Raw genomic sequence first — 20556 nt, 5'->3', positions numbered from 1 at the left:
TTTTCGGGGTCCCACAGCTCTCCTTGCAGTCGTCCCCTCGGCGAGGGATTTCTGGGGGGGGGGGCGCGAGGCCGGGGGGCGGGGAGCAGAGCGGCCGGGTTCTCAGACCGGGTTCTCAGAGGCCCGCTTCTCAGAAGCCGGTCCCGGAGCAGCTCAGCCTGGCCTCCGGGCTGCACGCGCTGTGACTTATTTCCCCTTATTTATTAGACGTGCCCAGCCTCCCTCAGCCGCCAAGCGCGGCAGCAAATGCCCTCAGGGAAAAGGCAGAACGAACGATTCCGCCATCGGGGTCTCAGCCCCTAACGCAGGGCGCTGCGTAATCGCAGGCGGCGGGAGCCCCGCGGCCCAGGTACCTGCCGAGCAACCGCGAAGGCGTCTGGCGCTGGGAAGCTCGGGGACTCGTGAAAGCGTTTGGGCTGTTTAAATAAAATTGCTGTTAATTTTGCTTAGAAATCTGACCATGTTGTTCTTTTCGACTCAGAAAAAAATGGAAATAAAAGCAGCCGGCGGAGGATGATGCGTCCGCCCCTCCCCCGCCCGGGCTCCCCGCCGCCCAGCGCCGGCCCCGGGGGGCGGGGGCGTGGGGGCGGCCCGGTCACCTTGCCTTGGTGGCCTTGGTGATAAACTCGAGCGCTGCGCCCGGCCTCTGCGTCCCGAGGCCTGCACCTCTGGTCGTTAGCGCTGCGTGCTCCCGTGGGGTCGCGCGCCCTCAGCGACGCACTGGCCCCCGGCTGGGCGGCTCTGGGCGCCCCAGCGGCTGGGGTGTGGGCAGACCCCACGCACGCTGTCTGTGATCACGCCCTGCTCTGCCCTGCTCTGCCCGTCTGTCCCCGCCCGCGGCCGCGCCTCCCCCTGGATGGCAAAGCCAGGCGGGCCTCAGGTGTGAGCCGGTGACACTCCCCAGCTCGGCCGCCGCGGGTTTTAGGGGCTGGAATAACGGGCTCTGCCCGGATCGCCGCCCTCCGAGGTCCCGGAGAGCTGTAAAAGCCCCACGGCGGCAGGAGAAGTGGCCGTCACCGCCCAGGTTCGCCGCTCTGCCGACCACTCGGCAGGTGACATTGATTGACCGTGCCCGGGCGCTCAGCCCCAGCGAGCGCCCGGCCTCTGCGGTCAGCGGGAACCCGGCGGAGTCCAGCCCCGCAGGGCGACTGAGCCGACGCGCCTGCGTGGTGTCCGCCACCGCGGCCGCTTGGACCCGTCCGCTTAGTGCGCAGTTTAGAAACTGCTGGAATTCGAGAGCCTGATGACTCTCAGGGATCAGAGTGCAGCCACTGTCACCTCCACTTCACGGGCGGCGAAATTAAGCTGCGGAGAGTGACTTCTTTTGTCATCGTCCCTCGTGGGGCGAGGGTACAAAGCCGGCTCAGGCACCATCCCTGCGGGGGGTGCGGGGGGCGCGGGGGAGGGGGCGACGGCATGTGTCGGGGGCTGGCGAGGATGCGGGAAAGGCCTGGGCGAGGGCGCTGACGGTCAAGGAAGGTGGGAATCTCTGTCGGTGGAGTCAGAGACGCAGACGTGGGGGGCAGTGGCTTCACGCCAGACCCTCCCCGCCCGACCTCTCCTCCCTCGTGTAGCCCCGCTCAACCCAGGCCCCGCTGGGCCAGGGTGCAGGGAGCATGGGACCCGACAGTCTCTCCCTAAAGTCCCACGACCTCCCCACCCCTCGCTCACCCAGCGCTCAGCCAGAGCCGGGCAGGGGAGGTGACCCACGTGCCAAGGCCCAGGGCTGGGGCGAGTTGGAAGGCCCAGGATGCCCTGCCCCGACTGCCTGGCCAGGAGCCAAGGACAGTTGCCAGACCAGCAAGCCGCCCCTGGCAAGAGGGTCTGTGCCCTCAGCCCGGCGCCCACACACGTCCCCTGCCATCACCCGTCTTCCAGACGAAGACGCCGAGGCCCCGCAGACGCAGGTGGGGACCACACAGGCTGGATGAGGGGCCAGCTCTTCCTGGCTTCACGCCAGCAGAGGGGGGCTTCCTGCTGGGCCTGCCTGCGGCTGGGGGGTGGGCGCACCCCACACATGCCTGAGGCGCCCATTCGCTTCAGGTATTTAAACACTCACACACATGCGCATGCGCCTCTGTCTCCCGTATCCTTTCCTCTTCCAGACGCTTCTTCCCATATTTTCCGGCGGCTGCTCGTCCGTCCGCCGGCGTTTGGAAGTTCTGGGTGAGACAAAGCCTCACGCGTGGAACGCGATACCAGATAGAGATGCGTTCCCTGCTGCGAAAGGATGGCTTAGTGTCCCGTCTGTGGCGCAATGCGGCCTCCGGCCAGGGTTGGACCTCTCTGGGGCTCAGTCTCCACATCTGAAAAGTGGGTGCGGGCCGTGCAGTAAGGACCCTGCACAACCTTTGGAGCCTCGGCTGCTCTGCGCACGTTGGTTTGTCTTTTCTCCCATCCTCTCGGCTTTGCAGGGCAAGGTGCACTTAGTGAGGTCAGGACCACAGGCTGACCTGCGTGCGGACCAGTTAGTTAGCTTCGCAGGAAAAAACAACTCAGAAAAGCCTGGGAGCTGGCAGAAGCTGCGAGGGTGCAGGATGTGGGACCTTGTGACTGAGAGAGCACCCCCCCTCCGAGGCCACTGTCCTCCTGAGACACCGATACTTTGCCAGGTCTCTGCAGCGACCCCCATCCATTCCTGCTGGTGGCCGTCTCATGGGTCACTGAGCTGGCCAGCCCGGCAGTCGATCCAGCGTGAAACAGGAACAAAGAGGAAACATACTTTGGGCTGGAGAAAACCGAGTAAGCCGTTGGGTATTATTATTATTATTATTATAAAACAGAATGTAAAATCCACCGTCTCGACCATCGTGAGCGTACAGCTCAGTGGTGTTGAGCACATTCGCATCATCGTGCAAACCGCGCGCCGTGAACGCATTTCTGGACTCTCGTTTCTATTCCTCTGATCGATGCCTCTCTCCGGAGGCAGCACCCACAGTCTTGAGTGCTGTCGCCTCGTAATGAGCTTGGAAATTGAAGTCTTGAAATTCAGCTTTGTTCTTTTTTTTTTTTTCCCCAATATTGTTTTGGCTGTTCTGGGCCCTTCGCATTTTCGTATTTTAGAATCGGCTTGTCAATACCTGCAAAAAATGCAGCTAGGATTTTGATAGGGATTGTGTTCAATCTATGGATCGATTTGGGGAAGGGTATTGACATCTTAACAATGTTAAGTCTTCCGATCCATGAACACGAGTGACTTTCCATTTATTAAGGTCTCCTCTAATTTGCTTCAATAATGTTTTCATAGTTTCTTGTGTGTGTGTGTGCGTTAAATGGAATTGTTTCCTTAATTTTGTTTTTTGGATTGTTCATTGCTAGTGCATAGAAAAGCACTTCATTTCTGTATATTGACTTTATATGCTGCAACTTTTCTGAATCCATATATTAGTTATAATACGTTTCTTATGTGTGGCTATGAGTTCGGAAGGAAATTCTATAGGCGAGATTATGTCACCTGCAAACAGAGATGGTTTTACTTCCTTTCCAGCCTGGGCTCCTTTTCTTTCCTTTCGTGCCCAGCTGCCCTGGGTAGGTCCTCCAGCACCACGGTGAACAGAAGTGGGGAAGGGGACATCTTGCTTTGCTCCCGATCTCAGGGAAGGACGTTTCGGTCCTTTGCCACTGAGTGTGACGTCAGCTGTGGGCTTTCCCAAGATGCCCGGTGTCCGTTTGAGGAAGTTCCCTTCTATTTTCGGTTTGGAAAGTGTTCGCATCGTGAAAAGGTGTTGGATTTTTGTCAAATTTTTTTTTCTGCTGCTGTTCAGATGATTATGCGGTTTTCGTCTTTTATTCCATGAATCTGCTGCGTTACACTGATTGATCTTGATATGTTGAACCACCCTTGCATTCCTGGCATAAACCCCATTTGGTCATGACTCACAATCCTTTTTATATGTTGTTGGGTTTGGCTTGCTGGTATTTTGCTGAGAATTTTGTGTCTGCGTTCACAGGGATATTCATGAAGGCCTAGAATTTTAGGTTCTTGTGATGTCTTCAATGTGGGCAACAGCAAGTGACTTTGAACAAAGTCAAAAGCGAAACGCACAAAGGAGAATGATATGTTGCTGAGGAATTTCCAAGAAATGAAGAAAAATCATCACACATCGGCTACCTGCTATGTGGCAGACACTCTGCGTAGGGCCCTGTCGAAGGATCGAGGGAACGCAACGCAGAGAGAGGGGTGTTGCGGCAGGGCCTCGGAGGGGGAAAGGATGGGCAGAGGGAGAGGCGGAGTGGGCAGCCCAGAGGGCGGGACCCAGGGGACCCGTGCCCGGGGAGGGGGCCTCCTGGGCGGGAAGGAAAGGAGCTGTTCCGTTTGCCAAGGAGATGGTGAGGACGTGTAGAAGGGCATACTAGGTTCAGAAATGTCCCGGGAATTCGTGCCCACCTGGAACCGCAGTGTGCGACCTTACATGGAAATGAGCCGAGGATGGCCAGTGGCCCCCAGAAGCTGGACGGAGGCCGGCAGGACCCGCCTGGACCTTCGGAGCGAGCCCTGCCCTGCCTGCAGCTGGATTTCAGAGCTCTGGTCTCCGGACCTGGGAGAGAGCAAGTGTCTCCCGTGTCAAGCCACGCGGTGCGGTAACCTGCTACGGCGGCAACAGGAAGCTGATGCAGGCGGAAGCAGCAATGACGAGCGGAAGCAATCTGTGGAGCCAAGTACGTGCCGGGCTGAAAATTGGGGCCGGGAGACGAAGTCTGACCACGGACACTTTCTGAGCCAGGAGCCTGGGGCAGATTTTCGGTCTCTTAAGTTATTGTCGTTGTCTCTGGACGTCACACGCCGTGGGAGCCGGGAGCCTGAGCTGTGGACCAGCCACGTCTGGCTGTCCAGCCCTGCCCTGCCGTTCACTGTCTGTGAAACGGGAACAATGTTCCTGACCTCAGTCTCCTGACTGCAAAATGGGGATGACAATGTGTCCCTCACAGGGCTGGGATGTGAAAGGTTTTAAAGCAATCAGCAGAGCTCCCGGCATAGGAGCCGCCTCCGCTAAGTGGCAGACATGAGGATTACTGGCTGTTTTTACCTTACCTTTTCCTTTTTAAAAAAAAAAAAAAAAAATTAGCCTTATTGGTTTTGCAACATAAAAACAAACACAGGCTTGTTTTAAAAAAAAAAAAGATATGTGTCTAGAAAATGAACTTACTGTTTCTGACGATCAAGATGATACGTTATTCCTTTTAGAAAATTTATAAAATAAAGCACAAGATAAAAATGAACTATAATCATGCCATCTAAAGATGATCATTATTATGATTTGGGCATAATAATGTGACATATTTATTATAAAATATGATACTACATCCTATGTAAAATTATATCGACATCACGTTTCGTACAGTTTTACATCCTACTTTCTCCAATTCAGCATCATGGTGTGAGCTCGTTTTTTGGTAAATTTATACTTTTGTAAAATGTTTTATGATAGCTTAATGGCATGGTAGCACATAGATTGTCACGATGTTAAAATATTGCCCCATTGTTAGCAATTTAATAATAATAGTGGGTTGCATATTGGGATTTTTTACAACTTCGCCGAAGTATATTTGAGGTGCAATGAACTGTGTATATAGACCCCGGTGAAGCCATCGAGGTAATGAGCGAAGCCATCGTCCCCAAACAGTTCCCCGTATCCCTTTGTAATCCTTCCCTCCCCCAACCCCTCCCCTCAAAATGACTTCTCTGCTTCCTGTCACTGCAGATTAGTTCGCCCTTTCTTGACTTTCGTATAAACAGAATCGCACAGTATAAAGTCTTTGTTTTTGCCCGGACTCTCCACACGCCGCATGACGATTTGGTGACGTGTCCACATCCGCGTGTGTAACAATTGTTCATTCGTTTTTATTCCATTGTGTGGATAGCCCACAATTTATCTATCCATTCATCCGCCAATGACCACTGGGTCATTTTCAGCCTTTAGCTATTACAAATAACGCCGCTGCAAACGTTTGTGTAAAAATCTTGTATGTGGACATAGGCTTTTATTTCTCTTGGTAAATACCCAAGAGTAGGATGGGGGGGTCATAGAGCAGGTGTGTGTTTACCTTTTAAAAAACTGCCACACCATTTTCCAAAGTGGTTTGATCATTTACATTCCCACCGGCAGCATGGAGAGCTCCAGGCCCCCTCGCCCCCCGCCGCCCCGCCACTGTCTGCACCAGCACTCGGTGTGATCGGTCTTTTTAATTTTAGCCATTCTAACAGGTGCACAGCATCAGCTCACTGTGCTTTAAATCTGCATTTCCCGGCTCCCAAATGACCCTGCGTATCCTCGCCCGTGCAGCTGTTTGCGTCTGGCTGCTTGCGCTTACCCTAAGGCATTCGAGATCCACGCGTTCTGTTGCGTGAACCCGTGGCCTTCTCCTCTGCGTCGCCGAGTCGTATCCCATCGTGGGGACGGACCTGTTTCTCTATCCATTCACCAGCCGGACGACGTTTGTCGATGCTTGTTTCCGCAATCGTGAATACAACTGCTATAACCGTGCACCCGCCGCTTTTCGTGTGAACACTTTTCATTTCTCTTGGATCAGTAACTGGCAGTGGGACGTCTGACTTTATTGGGCACCGCCAAACCTCCTCCCGAAGCGGCGTTCGGGTTACGGCCCCGCCGGCGACGCCCGAGACCGGTCGCTCCGCGTCCCGCTGCGCTCTGCGCTGCCCGTGTGCGGCAGCTCGTTTCGGTCGTTCTCACAGGTTGTGTAGTGTATCACATTGCGTTTCTTTACATCCCGTTGTGGTTTCTAGTTACGTTTTTCTCATGATCGATGCTACCATGTGCTTATTTGCCACCTTGTTGGGCGAGGTGTCTTTTCAACTCTTTTGCCGATTTTTAGTTGTGTTGTTTGTTTCCTTATAATTGAGTTACGAGGGTTCTTTATACATTCTGGATAAAATTCCTTTATCAAATGTGTATTTTGCAAAAATACCTTTTTCCAGTCTGTGGCTTGTCTTATTTTCTTAACTGTGTCTTTCAAAGAGCAGAAGTTTTCCGTTTTAATGAAGTCAAATTCATCAGGTTTTTTCTCTATGAATCTGGCTTTCAGTGTCGTGCCTAAGAACGCCTTGTCTAGCCGTGCTCCTGGGGTGTGAGAGTCCCTCGGACACATTCTGGATAGTCTCTGATTGAATGTAGGTGTCGGGAATATTTTCTCCCATGGCTTGCATTTTCGTTTCCCTTAATGGTGTATTTTGAAGAAAAGGGTCTTTAATTTTCCACTTAATTCATTATTTCTCTTATGGTTTGTGCTTTTTGTGTTCTAAGAAACCATCGGCTAATTCTACGTTCACAAAAGTTTTTCTGTTATGGATTCCCTTAGAAGTGTTATAGTTTTAAGTATCACATCTAAATCTGTGGTCCATTTTGAGTTAATTTTTTGCGTATAACACGAGGAAGGGGTCGATGTTAATTTATTTCTTCATACAGACATCAAGTCAATATAACACCATTTGTGAAAAACGATCCTTTCTCCAGTGGATCTTTGTCAATAGTCGATTGCTCATATTTACCTTTTTCTGGAGTCTTCCATTCTCCTCCATTGACTTAAGTGCACCTTTTCACCACAGGTCTGTAAGTCTCAAACTCAGATCAGTCCTCCAACTTTCTCTCTCTCTCTCTTTTTTTTTTTTTTTTTTTTTTTGTAATTGCTTTGTTGTTCTAGGTCTTTTCCATATGAACTTTGGAGTCAGCATGTCAGTTTTTACCCCGCAAAGCGTCCTGCTGGAATTTCGACGGGCATCGTGATGACCGTCTGGGTACATCTGGCGAGGCTGCACCGCGACCCTGCCCGAGGGCCGCGGTCCGCGGACACGGCCTCTCTCTCCGTTTAGGTTCCGTTTCGTTTCTCTCAGCAAGGTGTTGTGTTTTTCAGGGTAAAAATCTTGAATGTCATTTGTTAAACTTATTTCCAAATATCTTATGTAGGGTATTTCTTTTGGCTGCTATAAGTGAAATTTTCTATTTGTTACCTTTTCCAATTATCTGTCACCCGTCTTTAAGAATATAATTGATTTTTCCACATTAACCTTGCATCCTACAATCTTGCTCAATTCGCCTATTAGTTCTAATAGTTGTTTTGTAAAATCCACGGATTTTTCACATAAACACTCACCTCATCTGCACAGAGGAAGAGCTTTCCTTCTTTTTTCCCAATTGCGATGCGTTTGATCTCCTTTCCTGCTGTATCCAGAGGCTAGAGCCTTACGCAGCCGTGGCGGGAGCGGCCCACTCACGCATCCTGACTTAGGGGGGACGCGGGTCCGTGTCTCGCCTTGACCGATGTCAACAACTGTAGAATGTTCGGGGTGCCCGTTATCGGTTCGAGGGGGCTTCCTTCTAGTCCTCATTCGCTGGCAGCTTTTATTGCGAACGAGCGTTAGATCTTCATCAGCGCATTTTCTGCATCGATTCATGTATATACTTTTTCCATGGGCCTCTCTGGCTATTTTCTCAGGATCGATATCTAGAAATGAAAGTAAAAGGTCAAAATGTATAAACGTTTCTAAGCCTTTTGCATCCTATTTCCAAGTCGTCATTCAGAGAAATTTAACCGGTGCGAGGCCCCTTGGCTGTGTGAACATGTCTGTGTCCCCAAACTCTTTCCTACACTAGATTTTGTAATTTTTAAAATGACTGCCAACCTCGGCGACTAGGTGGAGGAAGACCTCGCTCGCGGGTTCTGCTGAGGTGATGCTGGCTCCTTGTCATTTCTGTCTTTGCATTTCGAAGATCCTCAGAAAAGGACAAAAAGTCAGAAACGCCACATTTCTTAAGTTTAGCATCCTCTAGCTTTACCTACAAAAATGTTTTGTAGGTAAATATTGGGTGTTATTACCTAAACAAACCATCCTTCAACTTTAGTGCGCTGCACCTAGTGATTTTATGAATAAACCAAATTATACACAGCACAGATGAATAGTCTTAAAACCAGATCGCTCTACATGTGTAAAAAGATAAAAAGGTAAAGCTGTAGGTATTTCAGTTTCGCTGAGCTCGTGCTTCCTCACAATTATTTTTCAATGACTCTAAGGTTCCCAGACGCTCTGCGTTTTCACCCCAGGCATCAGTTTTAAATGCCTTCGCGTTCCGTGCCAGGCTTGTGCTGGGACCTGGGGACACTAAGCTACCAAGACTCGTGGCACCGGTCTTGAGGGGGAAACAGATGCCACTAGGTGACCTAGGTGACCGTACGGCCATCCGCTGCGACAGGCCCTGAGTAACAAAGGACCGAGGCTTCCATCGACTTTGCTCCACTTCCAACCCGTGGAGCCCCAGCTGTAGGTCCCATGCACAGTGTCGTGAATTAATTCATCAATCAATTAATTAATGTAAATAATTTCCCCCTGATGAGTTAGAAAGGGCTCGAGCAGACTTCTGCCCGGAGGCAGGCAGCGTGCTGCGGGACAGTGCGTGGCGGGCCCTGTCTCTCTCTGGGGCCGGTCCTCCCAGCCACGGCACAGAGCAGGGGCCTCCGCCTAGGACTCTCAGGGCGTGTCCACCCTGGACCCGGTTTCCAGAAACCCTGGCCTCCCCCCGGGGCGAGCAGATGCAGCGTGTTGGGAAGGGCACGCAGGTTTTGGAGGGTGGTGCTGGGTGCGTGTGGAGTGGCGGTGGGGACAATGGAGCCTGGAAGTAATGCCAGTGTTAGGTGGCCCCTCTCCACCTGGGTTTGGAGGTAAGCCGGGGGTGGGCTGGCCGGTGGGGGAGACGTGCCGAGCCCACACCCTCCTGGCTGCTGCCCACTCGCCGTAAGCGGAGTATGAAACATGTGAACAGTGGTGGGGGGCAGGGGGGCGTTATCTTCAGACCTGCCACTGGCCCCGTTTTGCAAATGCCGACTGCATAGTACAGTTAGGGCCCAGCGGGGTCTACGCGGGAAGACGGAGAGCCCTTCGGTTTTTGGGGGCCCACAGTGGTGCAGCTGACCTGCCTCCCCTGCCCTCTGGCCCTCTCTTTTCACCTGAGTCTGTTTCCGCAGAGAGCACAGGTGCCCCACAGAGATGGGAGGTCCGCTCCAGCCACTTCTTTAGGTAGGAAAGAAAGCCACTGTGGCTCGCACACCGGGCTCGATTGTTCCAGAAGCAGCGAAGGTCCTAAAAAAGCAATCTTTGTCTTCGAGGAAGTTCCCAGTCACAGGACGGCGCTCGAACCATCCAAAGGAGCTTCACGCGGAGCCCCGGGGCCCACTGGGGAAGAGGTGCTGGGGGCGCACCCCAACACGTGTCCTGGGCTGAAAGAGGAATGGCAGCTACACCCCTGTCAGAGGCTGGGGTCGCAGCCCGAGGCCAATGTTCGCCTTAATCTGAGTACCTTTTAGCGAGAGCATTTGCTAGATGTGACTATTAAAATCCCAAGAGACGGCATTTAACCTGTGGTGTGGCAGAGTCCAGATAGCAAAATGTTTGTGACTGGAGTTCCAAACAAATTCATGAATTTTTTTTTTTTTAAAAAAGTAAAGGGGGTGTAATGCCGAACTTCACGCTTAGAGGCAGTGGAATGTACCAGGTTCGAATCCCAGCTCCGCCACCTGCCAGCTGTGTGACCTCAGGCAAGTCAGGCGACCCCTCTGGGCCTCGGGTCCTCTTCTGTGCAATGCGGGCGCTAATGCCGTGCATGACCATGGAGGAGGCACTAGCAGCCGCGAGGGGCGGCCAGCCCGGGGCCAGGCCCGCGCTGCCTGCAGTGACCCAAGTGCTCCCTTCCTGAATCGCAGACTGAACCAATGTTTTTCCAGGAACGTAGGGACCCAGTCTGAACGCCCACGGAACGCCCGCGCTGTCTGAAATGGTCAGGACAGGTCCCCCAGGGCCTGGGAGGCCGGCGCCGAGCCCCCGAGGCCCTTCATTCTGCACAAAGGCCTCGTTATTCTCTTCATGCTGCAAACGAGGAAGCTCAGGAAGGCTTGGGGACTCACCCAAGGTCACATGGCGCAGGCTGGTCAGCGCAACCTTGTCTGTCGTTATGAAGTGGAATAGAATTCGATTGCGAAAATGTCTCCTTATCCACGAGAAAACGTCACTGGGCGTGACTCGTGATGGGTTCATCCGTTCCTGGCTCGCTCATGCATTCGTGGGTTTCTGGGGAACCTGCTACGCGCATGCGTGCTCGGCGTGTCCGTGAACATGTGCCTAAGCCCGGCACGCGTGTGTACGTGTCTTCCCCCATGCTCTGCCCGGACAGAGACGTGTGGCCAGTACCCCGCCCACTCCCCAGGTCCCCCTCCAGCGCCGACGCCCACCTGCGGTTCCCGGACAGCAGTGGCCTCCTGCAGACGCCGCGCTGGGACGAGCCGCAGCGCGCACGCGCCCTGGAGCAGATCTGCGGCGTGTTCCGCGTGGACCTGGGACACATGCGCTCCCTGCGCCTCTTCTTCAGGTGAGAGCGGCTGTCGCGGCTTCCTGGAGGCTGGCCCGGGGCGGTGTCTGCCCAGCCGCACGCACGTCCTTGTCGGCGGCCCCCACGATGCTGCCCCACAGCAAGCGGGCCAGGGGGCTCCCAAGCTCTTCCCTCTGCCTTCAGGGCGGTGGTGGCCAGGCCTCCTGGAGGGGGACGCCCTTTCTCTCATGGGGGACAGAGCAGCTGCACAGCAGCACGGTCAGGTGTGTTCTCCTGGAAGGCAGGGGGGCCCCGCCACGGGAGGGCGCTGCCCTAAGGCCTGCCTGGAGGAAGCAGGCATGTCTGTCACATATGACAGGAGGGGATGCCAGACCCAGAGCCACTTTCCAGCATTTTACAGAGTGGCCGCTGAGTCCGAGCACGTGGCCTGATAGTTGGGTTGTGACGGCCTGGGGTGCCCCTCCCAGAGAGCCACCACGCCTGCTGGAGGAAGGCCCCCACCGCGGTTCTCTGGGAGCCTCCTCATCTGGATTCAAATTCTGACTCCATGAACGGCCTCCACCCCAGACTCTCCTGGACAGAGGGGACCATGAGGCCTGGCAGGCGGGGGTGAGGACAGAAGCCCACGCAGGCAGGCGTGTCTCCGCTGGAGAGAGCAAGGACATTCCCACTTCCCAGCCTCCCCAGGAGGGGGCTCTTTGCCTTCTTCAGCAATGGGGGTGATGGCTTCAATGGGGCGGGGGGCATAATTCTGCCCCCCGCCCCCCGCCCAGCAGCCAAACTCCACAGGGACTTCCTGTTTCCTGCCTCTGAGACCCATGATTATGCTTGGAAATAAAAACCCGTGTGTGCATATTCGCCCCCTCTCTCTCGCCCCTGCGATGGCCGCTCAGCGACGAGGCCTGCACTAGCGGCCAGCTGGTGGTGGCCAGCCGGGAGAGCCAGTACAAGGTGTTCCACTTCCACCACGGCGGCCTGGACAAGCTGGCCGACGCGTTTCAGCAGTGGAAGTACTGCGCCGAGACGCACCTCAGGGACCAGGTAGCGGGGGAGGGGGTGCCTGGGGTCGGGGTGGGGGCAGGCGCCCCGGGAGACACCTGGCTGCTGACGCCCTCCCCCTGCCGCTCCTCCGTCAGGGGTCCGGGACTCCCAGGCACACCTCTCTCCTCCTGCGCCCAGGGCCCCGCGGGGTGACACCATGGTGGCTCCGGGCTGACAGGACAGCAACTTTGGGTTTGAAGCATGTGCCCGGGGCTTCTTGTAAAGTCAGTGCTCTGCACTTGAAAAATCATGTTTTGACAAGGCTTCCTGCCATATTTTGCTCAATCTACATACAAATGTAATAAGAGCTCTTTAATTATCTGTTTAAGATACTGTATGTGCTTATTAGAAGCGGGCTGACTTTAAAATTCCCTTCCTCCCCACCGAGCCTCCTGCTGGCTCCCTTATTACAGTAGATGGCGTTTTTTCCCCCCTACATTGAACAACCTTTGATTTTTGAATTAAATGTCAGCTGCAGTTTGGCCCTGGATCTGTGGCTGCCTGTGGAGGCGACCTGACAGGCGGGCTCCCTGCTCGCTGAACAGCGATCCCTTTGTACGCGGCCAATCACATGTAATTTATTGCAGGCCCCGCCGGCAGAGGCAGGGGGAAGTTGGGCCGAACTAGGCATTAATTCTGTTTTGCGGCCAGGGGTCGGAGGGAGGCGGGTGCGGGGTGGCGGGTGGGGGGGGGGGCCGCCGGCCGGTGGGAGTGGGCCGGGGAGCCCCACGTGCATGCAGGAAAACCGCCGTGAAGACGAAGGCATTTTCATTTTAATCGCGCCTAATTGCAGTGGCCATTTAGGGGTTTGTGTGCGGGGGAGAGGCGCCCCTCCCGTCACAAGGCAGAGGGAGGGGCTCTCGGTGCGGGCCGAGAGCCGAGCGCCGCCGGCTTCCAAGGCTGCGCGTGGGGCGCCTGACCTGGCCGCCTTCGTCCCGGCCAGAGCGTGGCGGACGAGAAGACCTGCATGCAGTTCTCCATCCGCCGCCCCAAGCTGCCGTCCTCGGAGACGCACCCTGAGGAGAGCGCGCACCGGCGGCTGGACGTGCCCGCCTGGCTCGGCCACCTGAACGAGCTGGGCCAGGTGGAGGAGGAGCACAAGCTGCGCAAGGTGAGGCTGGCGCGGGCCGCGGCCCCGTGTGCGGAGCGCTGCCCGCCGCGCGCAAGCCGGGGCCGGCGGAGCGGCCGAAGCCGCGGGCCGGTTTGGGGTCCCGCGACCGCGATCGCAGCGCTTCCAACTCCAGGGATTAGGCCGGGACGGGAGAGCGACACCCCGGGGGGGCATTGACATTGAAATGAGCCTGGCCTCGCCTGTGTGGGAATCGGGCCGCTCTCTCCCCTCGCAAACAAGTGCAAATTGCGGCCCCTGAATCAAGGCATCAGTTGTCAGGAGGTGCCCCCGAGCTCCCCGGGACCTGGGGGCGCTTTGAGCGGCCCCTGTTGGCCCCTCCCCAACTTCTGCCGCCTCCTCCAGGCCATTTTCTTCGGCGGCATTGATGTGTCAATCCGGGGGGAGGTCTGGCCCTTCCTGCTGCGTTATTACAGCCACGAGTCCACGTCGGAGGAGCGGGAGGCGCTGCGGGCGCAGAAGCGGAAGGAGTACGCGGAGATCCAGCAGAAAAGGTAGCGGCCCGGCCCCGCGGGGCTGCTCGCTGTCACGCGGTCGGAACCCTTCCACCAGACTGAACCGGGCGCGGGTGCGGCGCGGGGCCCCCAGGGGCCAAGCGTGAGCTGAGGGCCCTCTGGGCCTGGCTGATCCCGGGGCAGTGAGTTCACGTGGAGGGGCACCTCGGGATGCCCACCCCAAGTCACTGCCGCAGCACTCAGTTCCCGTCCAGGTCGGGTGGGGGTAGGGGAGCGCATGCGCCGCTGGCTGACCCCCGGCGGGCGCCCCGCTCTGGGCCAGGCTCTCCATGACCCCAGAGGAGCACCGGGCCTTCTGGCGCAACGTGCAGTTCGTCGTGGACAAGGACGTGGTCAGGACAGACCGGAGCAACCAGTTCTTCCGCGGCGAAGGCAACCCCAACGTGGAGAGCATGAGGTGCCCGCCTGCCCTCGGCCTCGGTGGCCTCCGGGAAGGTGGCAGGGGCCTTCCGGTTCATACGATCACCCCAGAAGCAGAAGTTCTCAGCTGTCTGAGCCACCTTGGATCCTCTCCTGTGACCATAGTGTCCCAGGGAAGCCCATAGGTCTCTCTCAAGGGCGCCACAAAGCCCTCATCCTCTGGCACACACCAAGCCTGTCCTTGCTTGGCTCATGTGAACCATGGCTGAGCCTCCTCCAGGGTCTCCCAGTGGGTGGCCCTCGAAGTGATAAAGCCACAAAGGGCTGGGGGCTGGCACCTTTGACGTGCTGCTGCTGCCTGGCAAATAATTGCACAAAATTAGCAGCCCATAAAAATGCCCCTGCCAGCCCACCCTTTGTCACAGGCAGTCGACCATTAAGAAAATCGGACCACATTGCCCCTTCCCCTGCACTAGAGGCCCAGGCCCGGGCCTGGTGGGCAGCTAATTGTAGGCCATTACCTTTCCCAGGGCCCTGGAGACTGTCCCCAGGGCAATGTCCCCCTTCCCCCAAGGTCGAGGTGCAGGATGGGGGTCCGTGGAGCTCCGGGTCTCCAGCCTGGGGTTCTGCTGGCCCAGGGGAGCTGCCACGCCGAGGACAGCAAGGGTGGACGATGGCGTGGCCACTGACCTCCCCGCCCTCTGCACTGCGTCGCCAGGAGAATCCTGCTGAACTACGCGGTGTACGACCCGGCCACTGGCTACTCGCAGGGCATGTCGGACCTGGTCGCGCCCATCCTGGCCGAGGTGCTGGACGAATCGGACACCTTCTGGTGCTTCGTGGGTTTGATGCAGAACACAATCTTTGTCAGCTCACCTCGGGACGAAGACATGGAGAAGCAGCTGGTGAGGCGCGGCCACGGGCGTGGGCAGGGCGCCGGGAGACAGGTCCTGGAGGCCGCATGTGGCGTGGCTGCTGTGGGGCACCGGGCAGCGGAAGAGCCGGGGCATGCATCGCTGATGGGGACAGGGGGCTTGTCCCTGGGCCTCAGGGGAAGGACCAGCTCTCCCGAGAGGGACGCAGGGCCCTCCCCTGGTGGCTGCCCGCCTCCTGTAGTAACATGCCAGCGTCCCCACTGGGGCGAGGAGGGAGCGCCCCACCACACCTGGCCCTGAGCTTTATAAAATGGGTCCTCAGGTGCATCTGGGCTGCTCTCTGCAGGGGTCCAGGCACGGGAGGAGCATGGGATGGGAGGAGCTCCTGAAGCCGCCCTGAGGCCCCCTGGGCATTTGTCACACCCACAAGGGCAGCAGGCCTCGCCAGCACCCACCCCTTCCTGCCCCCACCCGACTGAATGCGGGGGGTGGGCAGAGCCGGGCAGGAGAGCCAGGAGTGTCTGCTCTTCCCTCTGCGCAGCACCCAGGCGCCCGGTGCTGGGACCAGGTCTCGCCTCCCTGGTCTGGAGAGAGCCTCAGCTGAGGAGCCGATGGTGCGGTGGGGGGTGCTGGGGGCCACGGTGGGGGAGGGTACAGGCAGCAGAGATGGGGAGTCAGGCAGCTGGACTGCCACGCACGGGTTCAGGCCCTGGACGCTGCTGAGACTTGGCCAGCCAGAGCGTTCTGGACAATGACCCTGTGTGGCCCGGATGTGTCACGGCAACGAGAGCCTCGACCGCCACAGTCAAGGGGCATGTCCTTTAGGGTGACCATGGGGGCCATTGAATTCTGTGGACGGGGGAGCAGACACAGCAGAGGATTGGAGGAAAAGGAGCCGGGGCAGGGAGGTGTGGACTGGCAGGTCAGGGACACCTGGGCGGGGGGCGGGACGTTTGTGAGGGAGGCGACCGGCTGCATGCGTGGACTTGGCCCTGCCGTGGGCCTCGGGGCGAAGAAACTGGCTGGTGGGGAAGGATACTCTGAGCTGGTTCCTGCAAGGGGCCCGCATGCCCCATTCCCGGCTCAAGCGGGAACAAAAGGCCACTTGTGTGGGAAGGGGCCTGTGAGTCACCCAGCCCCTGCCCCAAGATCCCCAGGCTGTGATCTGGAGAGCGTGTGATCCCAGCCGAGCTGACTCTGTACCCGTGTGACGTCAGGTTTCCATGGCACATGGGGAGGCAATTACGGGGTCTGATCCCACTCGCCCCAGCACGCTCAAGTGGCACATGGCCCTGTGCGACTCTTTAGCTGCTAGAGACTGATTTTCCAATGGCCCTGGCGAAGTCAGCAGCCCGAGCCAGGCACTGACAGAAATAGCCTCGACCTTCTTCCGCGTCCCTGGGTGGTGACCTTAAGTGCGGGAACTGCGCACCCTGGGGTTCAGAACTGTCCCCTCCCTGCTCTGTATCAGCTCCAGAAAATGGTGGTCCTTTGAGATCTGAGCAGGAGGTGGCTGAAGCCGGGGTCCCAGGAAGCAAGGTGTATCAGAAACAGTCCCCGTGTGGCCCCCGAAGCCCAGAGGGCCTCCCCAGCGGGGAGCTGCCGTTAGCCTCCCTGTCCACAGCGGGGTACTGTGCTCGGCCGGCCCTGGGCCATGCCACGGCCCCCGGAACAGTCTGAAACCCGGGAGACAGTGGCACAGAGGTATGGGCCAGATCGCAGTGGCATAGGAAAGGAAGTGGGTACAGACGTGTGGCACAGAGGGACCTCGTGCATGGCACGTGTGCTTTTCGGGGGTGGCGTGGCCCAAGGAAGGGCCGTGGGGAACGTGGGCTCCCTGGGCAGAGCGGCACAGGCTGGGGGGCTGACCCGTCCTGCCTCACCCCAGCTGTACCTGCGGGAGCTGCTGCGGCTGACACACCTGCGCTTCTATCAGCACCTGGTCGCGCTGGGCGAGGACGGCCTGCAGATGCTCTTCTGCCACCGCTGGCTCCTGCTCTGCTTCAAGCGCGAGTTCCCCGAGGCCGAGGCGCTGCGCATCTGGGAGGCCTGCTGGGCGCACTACCAGGTGAGCCGGGGTGCGGCGGGGCGGCCGAGACCACGCCCCAGAGCGCAGTGGCGGCAGGGTGCCACGGGAACCAGGCTCCTCCTCGGGGATCCCCCTCCTCTGAAACCCCCCGAGCCCCCACGAGCGCCCCATCAGGCCCTCACGCCGTGACGGCCTCCAGTTCCACGTGGCTGGCTCCAGACCTGCGACTCACCTCCCAAGGGACTGAAATCGATGCAGATTGCCTGCCAACCATGCTCATCACCACGCTCCGGAGCCGAGCTCCCTCCCGTGACAACCAGTCAGCGTGAAAGACATTTCCGGGGCTGAGCAGGCCCACTGCCGCCTGGGACACCAGTGCCCACCCGCCTCCTCCCCTCGGGACGGCTCAGGGAGGGGCCGGAGAGCCCAGGACCAGTCTGCCGTCCCCTCCCAGAGACGATGATTTCCACCCGCTATCCACGGTGACCAGCGTCCCCTTGGCAAATTCCCCTGAGAGGGCAGTGCTGGCTCTGTCACACGGCTTTAACGCCCAAATCAGCAACAAGCCGGCGACGTCAAAGGATAGGACGGAGGCATCCGGAGGCGGCCGGGAGGACCCTTCCTGCGGCGGCCGGCACAGCTGGGATATCACGGACCCCGCAGGTGGGCGGGAGCACCCGCCAGCCCACAGAGACCGGTGTCAGCGGTCCTCACCCTTTCTAATGTCACACGAGGATGACATCTGAGGAAAGCGAGTCCGAAGGCACATAGTGCTGGTGCCGCATCCGACCTCGGCCACCTCCCGCTCGCGCCCCCGGCCGGGTCGGGCTGTGCTGCCCACCCAGGTTGGCCGGCTGGCGGGGATGTTCCGGGCGGAGCGAACGCACTAGGCCGCGGACGCGCTGGCAGGGACGGTCCGGAGCAGCGCGGCGCACTTTTCAAAAATCACGTCTGCTTTGCCCCGTCGCACGTTTTTCCGGCAGTGAAGTTGCTGCTCTTGTTGCGTCATCCTTAAGCTGGTGTGACAGGTGAACACTGGGAGTCACCCACCAGCCATTTCTCACGGTGACTTCAGTGCTTTGATCTAGTAAAGGCTCCAGGGCGAGGTCCATTTGGCCACCATTGTGCTCAAAGTCCACAAAGCAAGCTCCTGTCAATATCAGACTTGGACTAAATTTAGCTACATTCGGCCCCTCCCCTCCCCTTGATCAAATGGCCGGGGGTCGTTGGACAGGTGGTAGGATGACGGCCGTGGGGCGCGCTCATTCATCAGGGGTGAGCCCTGGAGAGGGCGGCACGGCCGGGCGGCGCCTTTCACCTCTAAGGCGACCCCTGAGGAAGGCTCTCTTGTCTATCCACTTATTGCTAGTTCGCCTGCAGGGGTTGGAATGCCCTGGGCCGTGTCCCAGGAACTGAAACCAGTCCTGTATCCCCGTCCAGCCCTATTTAGGATGTGCGTCACCTTTTCCTCCCCACACTCCTCCCGGAGCTGGACACCCGCCCTGCTGGAACCCCTCTGCTGTCCTCTACCCCAGCCAGGGCTCAGGTAGCTGCAGAACCCGAAAAAGACCCTTCTGGGTGTGTCTGGAGGAAGGGGCCGCAGTCCGGGGCCCGGCAGCCCGGGGATGTTCCCTCCAGGCCATGTGGGGCGTTTGCTCCCACGACCTCTGCCTGCATTGTGGGCTCTGCCCGGCCCAGTTTGGAAACACGGTTCGCCTGGCTGGGTGGTCGGTATCGGGAGACTAAACACGGGCTTCCTGGTGCTCCTTGTCCTTCCTCTGCTCCCGGAAGCACGTGTGAATCAAAGGCCACGTGCCCTCTGAGCCTCCGGACAAGGAGCGGAGCAGGATGCACCGAGGTCAGGACCAAGTGCCGGCTTCCTGCTGCAGGCCAGGCGCTGCTGCCTCGTGCTGGCCGGCAGGGGGCTGCTGTGCAGGTTTTCTGGGGGTCTTCTTCCCGCTTTCTTAGCAATAAACACAAGAGTCATCCCTGGGCCGGGAGTCGGGACGTTCAGCCCGGAAGCGGGAAGGCACTGACCGGAAGGTTCCTTCCTGCTGGCGTGTTCACGAGCCCCTGGAGTGGCTGTGACCCAGCCTTCTGCACTCACTGCCTCTCAAGACTTGCACTAACGAGCCTTCAGAATGAGCACAGGCCAGCACTCAGCAGAGGAGCGTGTGCGTTGCCCCCCATGACAGGGAGCCCCCTCAGAGCTCCACAGAAGAGCAACAGCAGCCCGAGGGGGGCTGGGGGGCAGTCCCAGCATCGCCCCTTTGGGGGGTCACAGCCGCCTGTGGATACTGACTGTTCTAGGTATTGACCCTGGCCCATTCGCAGGTGGGGAGACAGGATAAAAGGTTGCGCAGCCTGCCCAGGGCCACCTAAGCTGGCCAGACGGCCTCACAGCACCTCTGCACCCAGCCGCCACGTGCAGACAGGGCCCGGCCGGCTAACGGGCCTTACCTGACCCCCACTCTCCGCACCCTCCAGACGGATTACTTCCACCTCTTCATCTGTGTGGCCATCGTGGCCATCTATGGGGATGACGTCATCGAGCAGCAGCTGGCCACCGACCAGATGCTCCTGCACTTCGGGAACTTGGCCATGCACATGAACGGGGAGCTAGTGCTCAGGAAGGTGAGCGCCCGCCCGCTCAGGGATGGAGCCCCGCCCCCACGCTCACAGATCCCCGCCCCTCCGTGATGAAGCCCCGCCCCTCACTTACGGGGCCACGCCCCCTCACTTACGGCGCCTCCCCCTTCAGTGATGGAGCCCCAACTCCACGCAGGCCGTGGGGGGACTCCCCACACGGGAACCCCTGAAACATAGGTCCCACCCCCACATGCAGCGCTGGCCCAGTGGTTAGTGCCCAAGGCCGCTGCTTGGGCGTGGCCGCCCAGCTCCTCGAGGCCCACCACTCGTCCTGCCCTGACACGAGCGCCTCCTTAACTGAGCGAGTGAGGAAATTATCGGGTCGACAGACAGGTTCCACCCTCCTCCCCCCCCCCCCCCGCCCCCGCCCGTTGAGACACCTCACTCACAGCCAGAGCCAGGAAGACAGGAGGGAGTTCGGGGAGGAAAGTGGCCGCTTCTCATCCAAGGTTAGTGGAATAAAGGGGACCTGGGGGCTTTGCCGCTCGCTCACTCCCCAGACTCCTGCTGCCTAAGGCTCACGGTGGTCTCCGGGACTGAGGAGGGGCGGGGGTCAGCGGTCAGGTGGGCAGCAAGAGAGCTTAAAGAGGGCTGGCCCTGCACAGGACAGTGGGGACAGCCCTCC

At 58.3% G+C, this 20556-nt stretch overlaps 1 protein-coding gene across 5 annotated transcripts in view; it reads left to right on the top strand.

Moving 5' to 3' along the window:
* The window catches only part of TBC1D16 (TBC1 domain family member 16), a 63320-nt gene that overhangs the window by 37518 nt on the left and 5246 nt on the right, over positions 1-20556 (top strand). For 2 of the 5 annotated variants that reach the window (XM_036222653.1, XM_036222651.1), the window contains exons 4-11: positions 11178-11372; positions 12227-12374; positions 13318-13485; positions 13849-13997; positions 14281-14415; positions 15097-15283; positions 17142-17321; positions 19770-19916. In XM_036222653.1, coding sequence (XP_036078546.1) covers positions 11178-11372; positions 12227-12374; positions 13318-13485; positions 13849-13997; positions 14281-14415; positions 15097-15283; positions 17142-17321; positions 19770-19916 — 1309 coding nt within the window. The other 3 variants (XM_016143279.2, XM_036222652.1, XM_036222654.1) reach the window with 3 other exon arrangements.

The sequence above is a fragment of the Rousettus aegyptiacus genome, unplaced genomic scaffold, assembly GCF_014176215.1.
Source record: "Rousettus aegyptiacus isolate mRouAeg1 unplaced genomic scaffold, mRouAeg1.p scaffold_m13_p_6, whole genome shotgun sequence".
Classification (NCBI taxonomy): Eukaryota; Metazoa; Chordata; class Mammalia; order Chiroptera; family Pteropodidae; genus Rousettus; species Rousettus aegyptiacus.
Note: the sequence above shows the minus strand (reverse complement) of the source record. Positions and strands in the feature narration are given on the sequence as shown.